This window comes from Histomonas meleagridis (genome assembly GCF_020186115.1).
Source record: "Histomonas meleagridis strain 2922-C6/04-10x chromosome Unknown scaffold_61, whole genome shotgun sequence".
In the NCBI taxonomy this organism is placed as follows: domain Eukaryota; phylum Parabasalia; order Tritrichomonadida; family Dientamoebidae; genus Histomonas; species Histomonas meleagridis.
The window spans coordinates 465444-479131 of record NW_027150931.1 but is presented as its reverse complement, the minus strand read 5'-3'; the positions used below and the strand labels follow the sequence as shown (position 1 = coordinate 479131).

Sequence of the window (13688 nt, the reverse complement as noted above, 5' to 3'; positions counted from 1 at the left end):
TGTTTTATCAGATGAACTTATAATAACAATTCTATTTTCTGATAAAATATATATACGTGATTTAAAGTTAATAAATGCTATATAGTTAGACTGTATAGATTGCTTTAAATCAATTGATTTTGTTTTTTTGAATGAATTATTCTGATTTTGAATAATATGAGCAAATCCATCAACTGTAATGACAACAACACGCATTTCTAGGCTTTTGTTTGTGTTCAACATTAACATTTTGTAAATTGGCATTTTGAAATTAATTCTTTCTATTTCATCTAAAGACGAAAAATCATACAAACAGAGCTGCTCATGGCGTGCGTGAAGTAGTACACATCTCCCACCATGGTACGACATGTTAAACTGCCCGAACGCCTCAGAAAATTCCGTTTTTTTCATTTCATCATTCTGAAAACGAAACCAAATCCAAACAAACCCAGTCAAATCAGCAAAAAGAAGCAAAAAAAAAAATTTGGTTAAAAACTATTTACCTGCTATTTGCATTTATACATAGCACATTTTTGGGCAGTCTCTTCCAAGGAGCTTGCAGTGGTAGCAGATAGCTGGCTTAATAATCGTGTTTTCTTCATCGTTGCCGATTACAGAGATGATCTTTGAGCCGATCTTGATGACCTTGACAACTACCTTAACGATCTTTCCGAGCTTCTTGAAGAACTTCTTGAGTCTGAACTTGTTTTCGCCAAGTTCTGGTGCTTCTTCGAGGACGTATTCGATTTCGAATTCTTCGTCTTCTTCATCGTTTGTAACTTCATCGATTACATCGACGACTTTCTTTGTCTTGTCAACAACATCCTTAACCTTCTTGATGATCTTCTTGATCTTGATCTTGTTTTCACCTTCGGCTTCTGGATCGTATTCAAGTTCATAGTATGTTTCTTCTTCTTCGTCTTCGTTCTTGATGATATCATAGATCTTCTTGCCCTTTTCATAGATATCTTTGCCCTTTTCGTAGATTTCCTTTCCCTTCTTGAAGATCTTGCCAATCTTCTTGATTCCCTTTCCGATCTTCTTGAAGATCTTCTTGAGTCTGAACTTGTTTTCGCCTTCAGCTTCTGGATCGTATTCTAAGACATAGTATGCTTCTTCATCTTCTTCATCGTTTGTGATTTCATCGACAACATCGACGACTTTCTTTGTCTTGTCAACGATATCCTTAACCTTCTTGATGATCTTTTTGATCTTAAACTTGTTTTCGCCTTCAGCTTCTGAGTCATATTCTACGATGTAGTAGGCTTCTTCATCTTCATCTTCGTCGTTCTTGATGATGTCATAGATCTTCTTACCCTTTTCATAGATATCTTTGCCTTTTGTGTAGATTTCCTTTCCCTTCTTGAAAATCTTGCCAATCTTCTTGAATGCTTTACCGATTCCCTTGAAGATCTTCTTGAGTCTGAACTTGTTTTCGCCTTCAGCTTCTGGATCGTATTCTAAGACATAGTATCCATCATCTTCTTCTTCATCGTTTGTGATTTCATCGACAACATCGACGACCTTCTTTGTCTTGTCAACGATATCCTTAACCTTCTTGATGATCTTCTTGATCTTGATCTTGTTTTCTTCTTCATCATCGTTAACTGTTTTGAAAAAAACTGGCTTAGGAATTGTTGGCCTATAGATTGTTGTTGGTGGCTTGATTGGAGGGATCTTGATAGTTCTTAAAGCGAGGAATGCAAAGAACATAATGTCAAAATGACATTAAATTGAATGCACTATGGAGGTTTCGTTGAATTTGGCAGTTTTTATAGTTCGAGCATATCACAAATGACTATATTTCTGAGAATTGAGAAAAATCTTGTCAAATTTCTGTGAAAAAGTATCTAAAAACATTTGACATTGAACTTTAACCTATTCAATTTTGACAACAAAACTCTTTTTACACTGCAGAATTTTCAATTAAAATTTTATTGTTGTAACTGGATGGATGAGGAAAAATGACTTTCGGATTGCAAATACTGATTTTATTACATATTCAAACTTTTCTTCAAAATACATAAATTATTCAACAATTTTACATTGATTATTTGTCAAAAAAAAAAAATATTAATTATTTCTACTTATTAAAATTTTATTATATTTTATTAAATTTGGTAATCATCATCTTCAGTTCTCTTAGACAATCTTCTGGTAATTGATTCGCTTGAACTTGAGCTTTCGTCGTCCTTCTTTGTATTAACAATTGCGAAGAATCCGAAAATAGCGGATGCCAACAAAAGTACCGCGAAGAAGATGTACGAATAGTTGTTCATTGCGTCCTCTAACACGGGCCACAAGAAGCAAACAATTGCAGACAGCAACCAACTGCATGCTGTAGCTAATGAAGATGCAATCGATCGCACTTCTGAGTTAAATATTTGCGAAACATATGAAAATGGTATTGGTCCAGTACCGATTCCATATGCAAACTGTTCCAAGAAAAGACCAACCATAAACATTGCTCCTGCAAGTGTGAATTGTTGTTGGAAGAAGAGTAAGAGAAATGCAATGAATTGTCCAATTGTTGATACGATCCAACATAATCGATATCCTAACTTGTCGATAAGGAATGTGGCAACAAATGTGGCAATAACTTGCACTATGTTGGCGATTAATGCAACATATTTAGATTCCATGCCAACTTTTGAACTTTCAATTATTGGTTGGAGATTACCTAAAATTGCATTGAGACCTGAGAACTGAAGGAAGAACATGCAGAAAAATGCAATAACAAGCTTCTTCTTATACTTGAAAATTAATGAAAATTTTGTTTTGATTTTGGCTTGATTGTCTTTGGATGGGATAAAGATAATTCCTATCATAAAGATAAAGGATGGGATGGAACAAATGTAAGCCAATAAAGAACGCTTGGCAAAGAAGCCAAAAATTGTGGAAAATAGAAATCCAAGACAAAGTCCAACTTGGTTAAGAAATCCATAGAAACCACTCTTCCCTTCAGGTGCAATTTCAGCAAGATAAACAGGGCAAATGGCTGAATAAAAACCTAAATTGCTCATACCTGTGAGTACGCGCATTAAGAAAAGAAGCCATGTGACTTGGGAAAGACCCATGCCAATATAAGCGAATGCACCTATAAAACCTGCGATTACACCTGCAACATTTTTACCATATCGATTAATAACTAAAATTGATATTAATGGTGATCCAACAAAACCTGCAAGAGGACTACATGCTACAAACATGGACCTTCCCATGGATGAAAGTTTAAACTGTGTTTGGATTTCATCAAGGGTTGGTGAAGAATAAGCAAGTGTTAGACCCATTGCAAAACCTCCCATCATGAGAATAATCCCAGAGATAATAGGTATATTAATCTCAGGAACCTTAGGACTCATTTAAAGAAAATGAAGACCATGAATTATTTATATACATACATTTTCGCCACTGAAAATAACGACCAACGGCTTTTTTTGAATTAAAAGTGAAGTAAAACAGGGCGGCTCAATCTTCGATAAAGTTATGAAAAAGTTTATAAAAGACGATGAGAAAAAAATGATAATGAAATGATCGGTAAGTGGCCATCTTCCCAACTTTTTCTGAGAACGAGGACCATTTTTGTCGTCACTTTTTGTAAAATAATCAAAAGGTTTTTTGAAACTTGGTTTTGATGCAACTCAAACTAAATCTAAGTTCTTTTATCAACATGTTCAAACAAAAAACAAATGCTAATGTGTTTTAATTTAAATTGAAAGTGTGTGATTTGTAATAACTTATTTTGATTGCATTCTTGAAATTATTTCCTGTATTTGTTGTAATATTTCAATTTTTATCATAGAATCTACTTTGAATAGTACCATTTTAACTTGAAGATTCTATAAAAAATAACAGCATTGGAAAATTTTCATTGAAGTCTAAAAACACGTTAAGTATCTTCATATAAGGAATTCCTTTTAATAATAATTAATGATCAAAAATTTAAGACTATACAAACAACAATTTATTTATGAACTACATATATTGTTTATGCTTTATGTTTTTAACTTTTTTTTTTCATTATTTTCCAACAATTTTTTTGTTGCACTAAATGAGCTAGACTTGAAAAATTAGTTAAATTAGCTTTGTTCATTTTTGTTGTTAATGCTTAGCATAATGCTTTGCTCATAGATTGCGCAAAAGTTTTTTATTGGCACTTTTCATCTGTAGTTAGCTCACCTTCAAAATGGCACCAAGAAGAAAACCAAGAACAAACTCAAAAAATGAAGAAATAGAATCAGATGCAGATAATGAAACAAGTCAAGAAAAAAACACAAAGAAACTAAGGAAGTCAGAATCAGAAGATGAAACAAAACCAATGAAAACTAGAACAACACGGAGAATAAGAAAGATCGAATCAGATTCCGAAGAAGAAGAACAACCAAAGAAGAAGAGAGGCCGCAAGCCAAAGAAGATCGAATCAGAATCCGAAGAAGAAGAACAACCAAAGAATAAAAGAGGCCGCAAGCCAAAGAAGGCCGAATCAGAATCCGATGACGAATACACTCCCACTGAAACGAATGAATCCATAAAACCCGCACCCAAAAAATGCAGACGCCTCAAGTCAGATCTTATAGATGAATCTTTCACATCGGAACCCGACGATGATTCCAAGAAGCCACCACGCCCCAAGCCCCAAAGGAAGCCCAGAGCACCGAAGAAGCCTAAGAAGCCGAAGACGATTGACGGCTTCACCAAGGACGACAGCATCAAAGAGGGCATCAACGATCTGATGGCGCTTCCGATCGAGCTTATTCAGCAAGAACTTATCAAGCGAAACTATCACACAGGGATGGTCAACTCCATGCCGAAGTGGTACTTAGTGAGCCTACTTCGCGAAGAGACCGACGAATATCGCTATTCATATCGATTTCGTTGTGCTTCGAAGCCAATTTTTGAAGACGATGCACAAACATTACTTAAAGCAAATGAACATAACGAAGAAGAAACTAAGAACGAGCCGAACACTGATTTCTCCGTTGACCCGGAGGAGTTCAAAGACAAAACGACGGACTCTTTCGATATTTATGAAGATGCGGTGCCGCGAAAGCGATTCAAGAGAAGAATATACGACCCGAACCAGCTAAACAAAAACGGAATGAGAGAGATGGACTACATGGCGCTGGCCGACCAGGGCGTGCCGTACGACGTGCTGGATAACTTGGACCCGAACTTGATAACTGCGATAAATGCGGACTTTAAGGCAAATAAATCAGTGTCGGAAATAATATATACGCATATACCATAGGTGAAGTGATGTTGTGTTTAATAAAAGAAAATTTATATAAATTGTCGGAGAGCCAAAAGATCCAATGAGTTAATCAAATGAGTGCCGGCGCATTTGATGTTGAATCAAAGAAATTTCTTTGATGAAGTTGGGGCATAATACGAATAATACTGGTCTATTACTTTCAAGCTAATAAATGGATTTATTGGTCAAAGATGGAGAATGTTTAATATTCCTTGATTAAATTTTTTTTCTTCTTTTTTGAGAAAATTATAGTTTCATAATCTTTAATCATAGTTTATTTATATAACATATCTTATATATAATAAAGCAATATTATTAAAATTTTTTTTATTCACTAGAAGTTGAGATAGTTTGGGGGTCAATCTTTATTTACCCCCCTATATTTCAAATATGAAGAATTTTTCAACAAGAAGATTTTACGTAAAATAGTATGAACTTAATTTTATATTCTTCCATGTTTGACATATACAGATTTAAGATGAAAATGATGAAAACGCACGAAACATTTCATACAACATCAAAAAGAACAAAATTTAATTTCTATTTACTCAATATTTTCTTTCTTTTGTTTGTTCTGTTCTTTCAGCTTCTTTTCCCTTTTCATTTCCTTTTTCCTTTTCCTTTCTTCTCTTCTTCTTTCCGCGACTTTATACTTCGGAACATTCGGATGGAACTTTCTTCCCGATTCTTCAACAGCTTTCTTCAGCGCTTTTCTTCTTTCTCTTCTCTCTTCCCTCTTCTTCTCGCGCACAGCTTCGTCCCTCTGCTCTTTCTTGATTTGGTACTTCGGATGGTCCTCTGTGAAGTGGCTTTTCTTCGGTTTCACGCGCTTTGAATCCAAAACCAAAAGTTTCGGCATGTTTTCCTTGATGATATCGATGTAATTTTCCTCAGAAAATGGATTCTTTTGAACATTAAGTTGTTGAATTTGTTCCATTTCAAAGACTGGTGAAATTTTGGAAATGCTATCAATTAGATTACACCCAATTTCAAGAAGTCTGAGATTGCTGAGAACAGTTATTGTGGGTGGAATTGATGTTATTTTATTGGAATTGAGTCTAAGCTCAGTGAGTTCTGGAAATTGTGACAAATCTGGAAATTCTGTTAACTCATTATGTGAAAGTGTAATTTTACGAAGAGGTGGAGCAAAAGTAAATATCGCAGATGTTATAAAATTGTGTGAAAATGAAATAGTATTTAAATTAATTAAACCTGTGAGATCAGGAATTTCTGTAAATTTATTATCGGTAGCAATAAGTGCTCCAAGTTGAGATAATGAGTTAACCCCATTGAGATCTGTTAGTTGATTCTTTGATATTTTTAAAACATGAAGATTAACCAAATTTTTAATTGAATGAATACTTGTAATTTGATTTTCACTGACATCAAGCATAGTAAGAGATGTAGATTTGTTGATTCCTCTTAATGATGTAAGTGCATTTTTTGATATATTTAATTGTGTTAAATTTGGGTATGATGATAAACCTGATATTTTTGTAATTTCTCTATTAGAAACATCGATTTTTTGCACTTCTTCTGGATCTTGATCTGAAATAATTTCTTGAAGAATTGCTTTCATTCAATTGAAAGAGCCATCAGATTTTTTTCATATCAAATGTCATATTTTAACGGTCGAAATGTTAACGTTCACCGTCATTTGTCTTTTATCATGACCTACACAGAAAATGAATTTAACTCGGATTTAGATCAAATTAAGAACAATGTTTACCAAAACATTCTTGCATTAAAGTATGTTGCACCTCAAAATGATCTTTTCCTTTTATATCGATATCAATTTATCCAACTTCTATATTATTTCCGTACTAACACATTTGATCGCTTAAATGAATTAGCTAACTCACATATTGAAAACCTTGTTGAAATCATTCGCTCAACTGATTATAAAAATTGCATCTTCAGTGAAATTCCAACACCTCCTTTTGACTTCTTCATTCTTACATTTATGTCATCTACAAATGCATCTACGTCGAAGACTTCTTTATATACATTGTTATTCCAACATTATATTAAAATTAATGAATTACTTAATAATGCAAAATCATCGCAAAATATTTATCTAAATGATCGCACTAGATCTAGTGATATTAGTGTTAGTGTTGATGAGGCCAAAACCATTGTTCAAGATCGCATTAATTTTGTATCTGAATTATTCGTTTCTTACCTTTTCTCACAAGGTCAAATTGATCTTCTTATTTCATTTCTTCGCGAGCACTTGCCACCATCCTTTGTCAAAGATGAAAAAGCACTTTCTCATTTAGGACGAATCGCGGCTGCATGTGGTGAACAAGCAATCAGTCAATCATATTTTGATCTAGTAAAAGACAGCTCACTAAAGAGCGCAAACAAAGGATATCAACAATTTCTTGAGAAATCATTTACTGAATCCCGACAATCATTTTCACGCGCTGGCGCATCGGCACCTGCAAAGACAGATGCAATAGGCCAACACACATGTGAGCTTGTTGTGGATCCAACAGGTTCAACATTCGCGCCTAAGCCTAAAACGCCCGAAGAAAGATCGCAGTGGCCGTTACAGCCTACCCCCATCAAAACGTAAACCATTTAAATTTGGCTCAATAAAAGACTCGTATACTTGTGGAGAAATTCATCTTTTTTTTTTTTTTAATAAAATCACAAGATTTCTTTTGTTTAATAGCATTTTATGTTAAAAGTTAAATGTATGTATTAATCTTAAATAATTTATATTCAAGGAAATTTAATGATTTCTTTATGATGATCAATACTATTTCTTGGTATGAATGATTATTGTGGCATTTTATTATATTTTCATGTTTTTCATAGAAGAAAATTTTTTTTTCAAAAATTATCGTTAAAAAACGATAATACTTTTGTGAACGTAGGTAGGAAAAAAATTTAAATGCAAAATATTAGTGTACATACACTTCAATCAATAATTCAAATCATTTTTGATCTACGCAATAAAAACTCATCACAAAGGATCAATATGATCATTGACCAAATATTCGATGAAAATTTTCCTTATTCTTTTAACTTACTTATTAGTTCTATGATGTATTCTTCATTTGTTGTTCAAGTAAATGATTCAAACACATTAATAAATCAAATCGAGGAAATTGAAACAATTGAAAAAATATATAAAATCAAGCCCAATATTTTAAATGTGTTTACAAACTTTCTTCTTGATAAAAATACACAAGAATCAAATTATCTTCTTGAGAAAATTATTGAACAAAATTTAATCAAATCACAAACTGTAATAAATAAAAAGCATTCGTATTTTGCACATTATATGACAGAAAAATATATTAAAGAAAAACATCATGTAAAGTTTAAAAAACAAATTGTTGATGAATATGAAGAGCTTTCAAAAAATAATTTTGAGTTACATAGGAAATATATTTATGAAGGAATAAACACAAATGAAATATCAAAAATAATTCGAAATGATGAAATAAGAAAACTTCAAAAAATATCATCGCAAACAAATTTTGATTTTAATCAAATAATTGAACCATCACTCTATGAAAGGTTTTCATATGTTAATGAAAAAAGTGTTTCATTAATTGATTTTGCAGCATTTTTTAGATCTGTTAAATGTTTTAAATATTTACTTATGAATGGTTCAAATGTTATTAACACAGGTAAATATGCTGTTGCAGGCGGAAATCTTGAAATCATTCATTTATGTGAACAAAATCATTCATCATTTGATGGTTCTTATGAGACAGCAATTGAATTTCATCGAAACGTTATTTTTAAATATATTTATGAAAATAACTTTGAAAATATTAATCATTTAGAAAAACTAGGTATTAAATGTGTTTTATATCAAAATTATGAAATATTTTTGTATTTGATTGAAGAAGGAATGAAAATTAATGATTCAATTATTAATGAATCTGCAAAAGATGGTAACTTATATCTTATTTTGTATTTTCTTCAAAATATTCAACCTCCAAAGAATATTTTGTTATATGCAGTACAGTCAAGCAATATTGAACTTGTGGATTATATTTTAAAACAAAAAATGAATGAGATTAATGTAAAAAATATTTTTTTGTTTTGTTTGAAATATATTTTTATAATTTGATGTTTTATCATGATATTTGGTGTTTATTTAAACCATTTAGAACGTCACTTATTTTAACTGCTTTAAATGGTCATGTAGATATAGTTAACTTACTTTTAGTTCAAGAAGGAATTGATATTAATGCAAAAGATATTTCTTTATAAAATTTAAAATTGATTTAAATAATTTTATGTTCTAAAATAATATTTGAGAATAATATATAATATTTAATACAGCACTAATTTATGCATCTTTGAAAGGTAATACAAAAATTGTTAAAGTACTTCTTGAACAAAAAGGGATTGATATCAATGCAAAAGGAATTTATTTATTATATTACAAATTTATTTTAATATTTTCATGTTTTAAAATAATATATGGAAATCATAAATAATATTTAATACAGCACTTATTTATGCGTCTTTGAAGAGAAAAGCCAAAATAGTAAAATTACTTCTTGAACAAAAAGGAATTGATATCAATGCAATAGGAATTTAAATTTATTTTTTATTATTTATTTTATCAACTTAATATTTAAAAAAAAATATTAAAAATTATTTAAATTATTTTGGACAGCTCTTATTTTGGCTTCAAATAATGGCCATACAAAAACAGTTAAATTACTTCTTGAACAAAACGGAATAAATATTAACGCTAGAGATATTCATTTATCTAATTTTGTATTTATTTATATGACTTGAAATTTCAAAATAATTTTTGGAAACTGGTTAAATTATTTGAAACAGCAATTATAAAAGCATCTGAAAAAGGACATACAAAAATAGTTAAATTACTTCTTGAGCAAAAAGAAATTGATATTAATGCAAAAAGTATTTAAATGCTTTGTTTGAAATTTACTTTACGAATTTAATATTTCAAGGCAATATTTGGAAAATATTCATATTATTTAAAACAGCACTTATAAGTGCATCTAAAAATGGCTATACAAACATAGTTAAATTAATTCTTGAACAAAAAAGAATTGATATTAATGCCAAAGATATACCATTTATCTTATTTTGTATTTATTTACATGATTTGAAATTACAAAATAATATTTGGAAATTATTTAAATTATTTAATACAGCACATATGCATGCATCACAAAATGATCATAACAAGATAGTCAAATTACTTCTCTCCCAAAATAAATCCGATAGTAATTTTTATGATATTTATTTATAAATAAAAATTTAATTAAATTATTTAAAACAGCTGATAGAATTGCCTCTTCATAATTAATACAGAAACAGATATGTTACTTTAAAAGAAGAATATTTATTAATCAAAAATTGTGTTTAATCATTAAAGAAAATTAGAAAATCATTTAATCTGTTTTCGTCATGAGTGCATTCGCAAGTTTTTCTCTTTGCTCATCCGTTAATTGCTTCGGCCATTTGAGTAATGGGTGGATAACAATATCACCGAATTCACCCGGATATAAGTATAGAGGCAGTCCTTTGCCCTTGAGTACTATTGTCTGGTCGCATCCAAGTGGTTTATCAGATTCGACCACAAGATCAGATCCATCCAAATTTTTGAATGTCTTACGGAACCCGATGAGAGCCTCCTTAAGAGTCAAGCGGAGGTTCATATGAAGGTCTGAGCCCTTACGCTCGAACAATGGATGTGGTTTACTAACAATTTCAACTTCAATATCACTTGGCGCATTAAGTTCAGTAGTGTCACCAGCGTTCTTAAACAAAATTACGGTGCCTTCATCGGCTCCCTTTTCAACAAAAAGAGAAAGAGTTGTGTTCTCAAGAATTGTTGGATGGCCACGACATTTTGAGCATGAATAACCCGCTTGTGGACAACGGCACATTGCTTTCCTGGATATAAATAGTGAATATTGTTTGGATTCATAAAAATCACGTAAATCTACTGGGAATTTGATTAGATAATTCTTTCCTTTCATACGAATGATTTTGGCTGTATTGTCATTTGGATTGTTACCTCCTAAGCCAAGGACTTCATCAAGATCATTTGTAGGTGTTTCATAGACAGATACACCACCTTCGCCATAAAGATCATAAATTCTACGTTTTTGAGGATCTTTAAGAGTTCCATATGCATCATTTATATCGGAGAATCGTTCAGCAGCTTTTTTATCTCCTTTGTTTTTATCTGGATGATATTTACGAGATAATTTTTGGAAAGCTCTCTCTATTTCTCTTTCTGTTGCATCATGCCTAAGAGATAATATTGAGTAGAAATCACGATTGCCACCACTATTTATGATTGCTAAGCCAAATAGAAGTGGTGCTAACATTTTTTATAATGAATAGTTTACACCAACACTTTTTTCTTTGGCTAAAAAGGGTAAAATGACGTGATTTAACGTCTTTTTTGTACGTTAATTAATTTTTTTTCCATTCTATTGAAGGTAATGAGGTATTGTCTACTACTAATATGGTAAACATATTACGCAATGTTTGAAAAATAAAATACCTTTTTTTTGCTTTTTGAAAAATAATACATTTTTAACATAATACCTGATTTTTTTCTTTGATATTATTTGCTTTTATTGTAATGTGTTTATTACACACGAATGGTTTTCTTTAAAACAATGCCTTGTTTTAATTAATTCAAGAATATATTTTCCTTAGAACTGTACAAATGATACTTAAATTCTTTTAATGATACCCATAATAAAAAATATTTTGTTTTACTCTTGGAATATAATTGAAATCAGAAATTAATGGCGAAATGTTTTATTTTACTAAATGATAATTTCAATATATTACCGATCAAAATTTCAATACATTTACCGGTTAGTTGGGATGAGTGGTAACTCGTACAGAGAGAGGCTTGAGATTTTAAAAAAAATGCTTTCTTTACCAATTAACAGTCTAACACCTAAAATGATCAAATACATTGGATCAAAATTTGAATTTTTAAAGAAAAAACATGATTTTATATTCATGTCTGCACATTTAGAATTATTTTATGTCGCCAAGCGACGACCAGAAGTTTTTAAAATCCCTGAAATACATAATATGCTTAATGAATCTATGAATTCTGGTACACTTCCGAAAGGATTAGCCACCACCATGTTTATGATTTTTGGTCAATGTTATTTAACAGAACCTCGCCCACCCATTATCATGGCCAAGCTTTTATTGCGTGATGTTCAAGGAGCACGAGAATTTTGTAGGTTTGAAAGAACCACACAATTTATTGTTCGAGTTCAATTACATTATTTTTTTGAGCCCTCACTCTTATCTGCTGAAACCCGACTTAAACTTTTTCATTATTCCAATCCGAAGAAAGATCAAATTCCAGAATTATTTTTTAAATTTGATAGTAATGATTCGATCGTAGTTGGTGAAATGCAATCACATGCCAGCAGTTATATGGAAAGCATTGCGAATCGTAATTATTCTGTTAGTGCCTTAGAGTCATTAGTTTATTTTTTACAAATGCCGAAAGGCCGCACCATATTTTTAAATGAATTTGATAATATATCAAACAATGCACCACATTATATTCCACGTCTATTTCAATCAGTCATATTTTTTTTCCAATCAGTTAATTCTTCCGATACAAAAACGATAATGTTTTTAAACGGCTTCCTATCGTTGAACACCGTAAAGTATTCAAATGACTTTCAAAAAGCTTTACATGTTATTGAAAGTATTGATAAAAATTATGCTGTCACTATCTTTAATTCACGCATGTCAATTAATTCCACTAAACAAAACACAAATGAATTATCACAACTTATTAATTCCTTTATTAATTCAAGTTTACCTGAATTTAATTCATTAATATTAAAACTTGAAGAACAATTACATAATTATCAGCCGACATTTTCTTATTCATATGAATTATTAAAAGGGTATTTAACACAACTACAAATACATTTAAAACAACCACAAGAAAATGTTGAACGATTAACTTCGTTATATTTAATTGTATTTAATTATACGCAATTTGATTCCAATATTTCGAAAGTATGTGAATTAATACATAATTTTATTCTATTTGTTGTTAGTCAAAATTGTAATTTACCAATACAAATAACAAACATTATATTACCTAATTATTATGTTAATGTTGGGTTACCATTATATGATGAATCATTATCGAAATTTTTATCGAATCCGATTTATTTCAATTTCGCTTATACGTATTTATGTTCTGCTATTAAATATCAAACAGTTAATAATAACAAAGCAATAATTGATAACACTACAATGTCATTAGTGATTGTACAATTTTGTTTTACAAATGATATTATCCAAAGAACTCAAGCATTAGTTTTATCTTGTTTATTAATATTAATTGCACCTGAAACTATTGGTGCAGCGATTTTTGCAACGAATAATTGCCATGAAATAATTCTAAAGTTTTTGTCCGCAACTTTTAATGAGAAAATTTATG

The 13688-nt window shown here is 30.8% G+C and overlaps 6 protein-coding genes across 6 annotated transcripts; 2 read left to right on the top strand and 4 right to left on the bottom strand.

Moving 5' to 3' along the window:
* Positions 1-495: 495 nt before the first annotated feature.
* On the bottom strand, positions 496-1692 carry GO595_010204 (uncharacterized protein; the record flags this gene model as incomplete). The annotated part of the gene is made up of 1 exon (XM_067912857.1): positions 496-1692. One exon carries the CDS (start codon positions 1690-1692, stop codon positions 496-498), a length of 1197 nt encoding a protein of 398 aa, XP_067768942.1.
* A 398-nt stretch (positions 1693-2090) lies between these two features.
* Positions 2091-3341, bottom strand: GO595_010203 (major facilitator superfamily transporter; the record flags this gene model as incomplete). The annotated part of the gene is made up of 1 exon (XM_067912856.1): positions 2091-3341. The coding sequence occupies one exon, from the start codon at positions 3339-3341 to the stop codon at positions 2091-2093; it is 1251 nt and encodes a 416-aa protein (XP_067768941.1).
* Positions 3342-4165: 824 nt separating this feature from the next.
* GO595_010202 (uncharacterized protein) lies at positions 4166-5227 on the top strand (the record flags this gene model as incomplete). Its single annotated transcript, XM_067912855.1, has 1 exon — positions 4166-5227. One exon carries the CDS (start codon positions 4166-4168, stop codon positions 5225-5227), a length of 1062 nt encoding a protein of 353 aa, XP_067768940.1.
* A 547-nt stretch (positions 5228-5774) lies between these two features.
* GO595_010201 (L domain-like protein) lies at positions 5775-6809 on the bottom strand (the record flags this gene model as incomplete). The annotated part of the gene is made up of 1 exon (XM_067912854.1): positions 5775-6809. One exon carries the CDS (start codon positions 6807-6809, stop codon positions 5775-5777), a length of 1035 nt encoding a protein of 344 aa, XP_067768939.1.
* Positions 6810-6899: 90 nt separating this feature from the next.
* GO595_010200 (uncharacterized protein) lies at positions 6900-7808 on the top strand (the record flags this gene model as incomplete). The annotated part of the gene is made up of 1 exon (XM_067912853.1): positions 6900-7808. The coding sequence occupies one exon, from the start codon at positions 6900-6902 to the stop codon at positions 7806-7808; it is 909 nt and encodes a 302-aa protein (XP_067768938.1).
* A 2821-nt stretch (positions 7809-10629) lies between these two features.
* GO595_010199 (DnaJ domain containing protein) lies at positions 10630-11574 on the bottom strand (the record flags this gene model as incomplete). Its single annotated transcript, XM_067912852.1, has 1 exon — positions 10630-11574. The coding sequence occupies one exon, from the start codon at positions 11572-11574 to the stop codon at positions 10630-10632; it is 945 nt and encodes a 314-aa protein (XP_067768937.1).
* Between the last annotated feature and the right edge of the window lie 2114 nt (positions 11575-13688).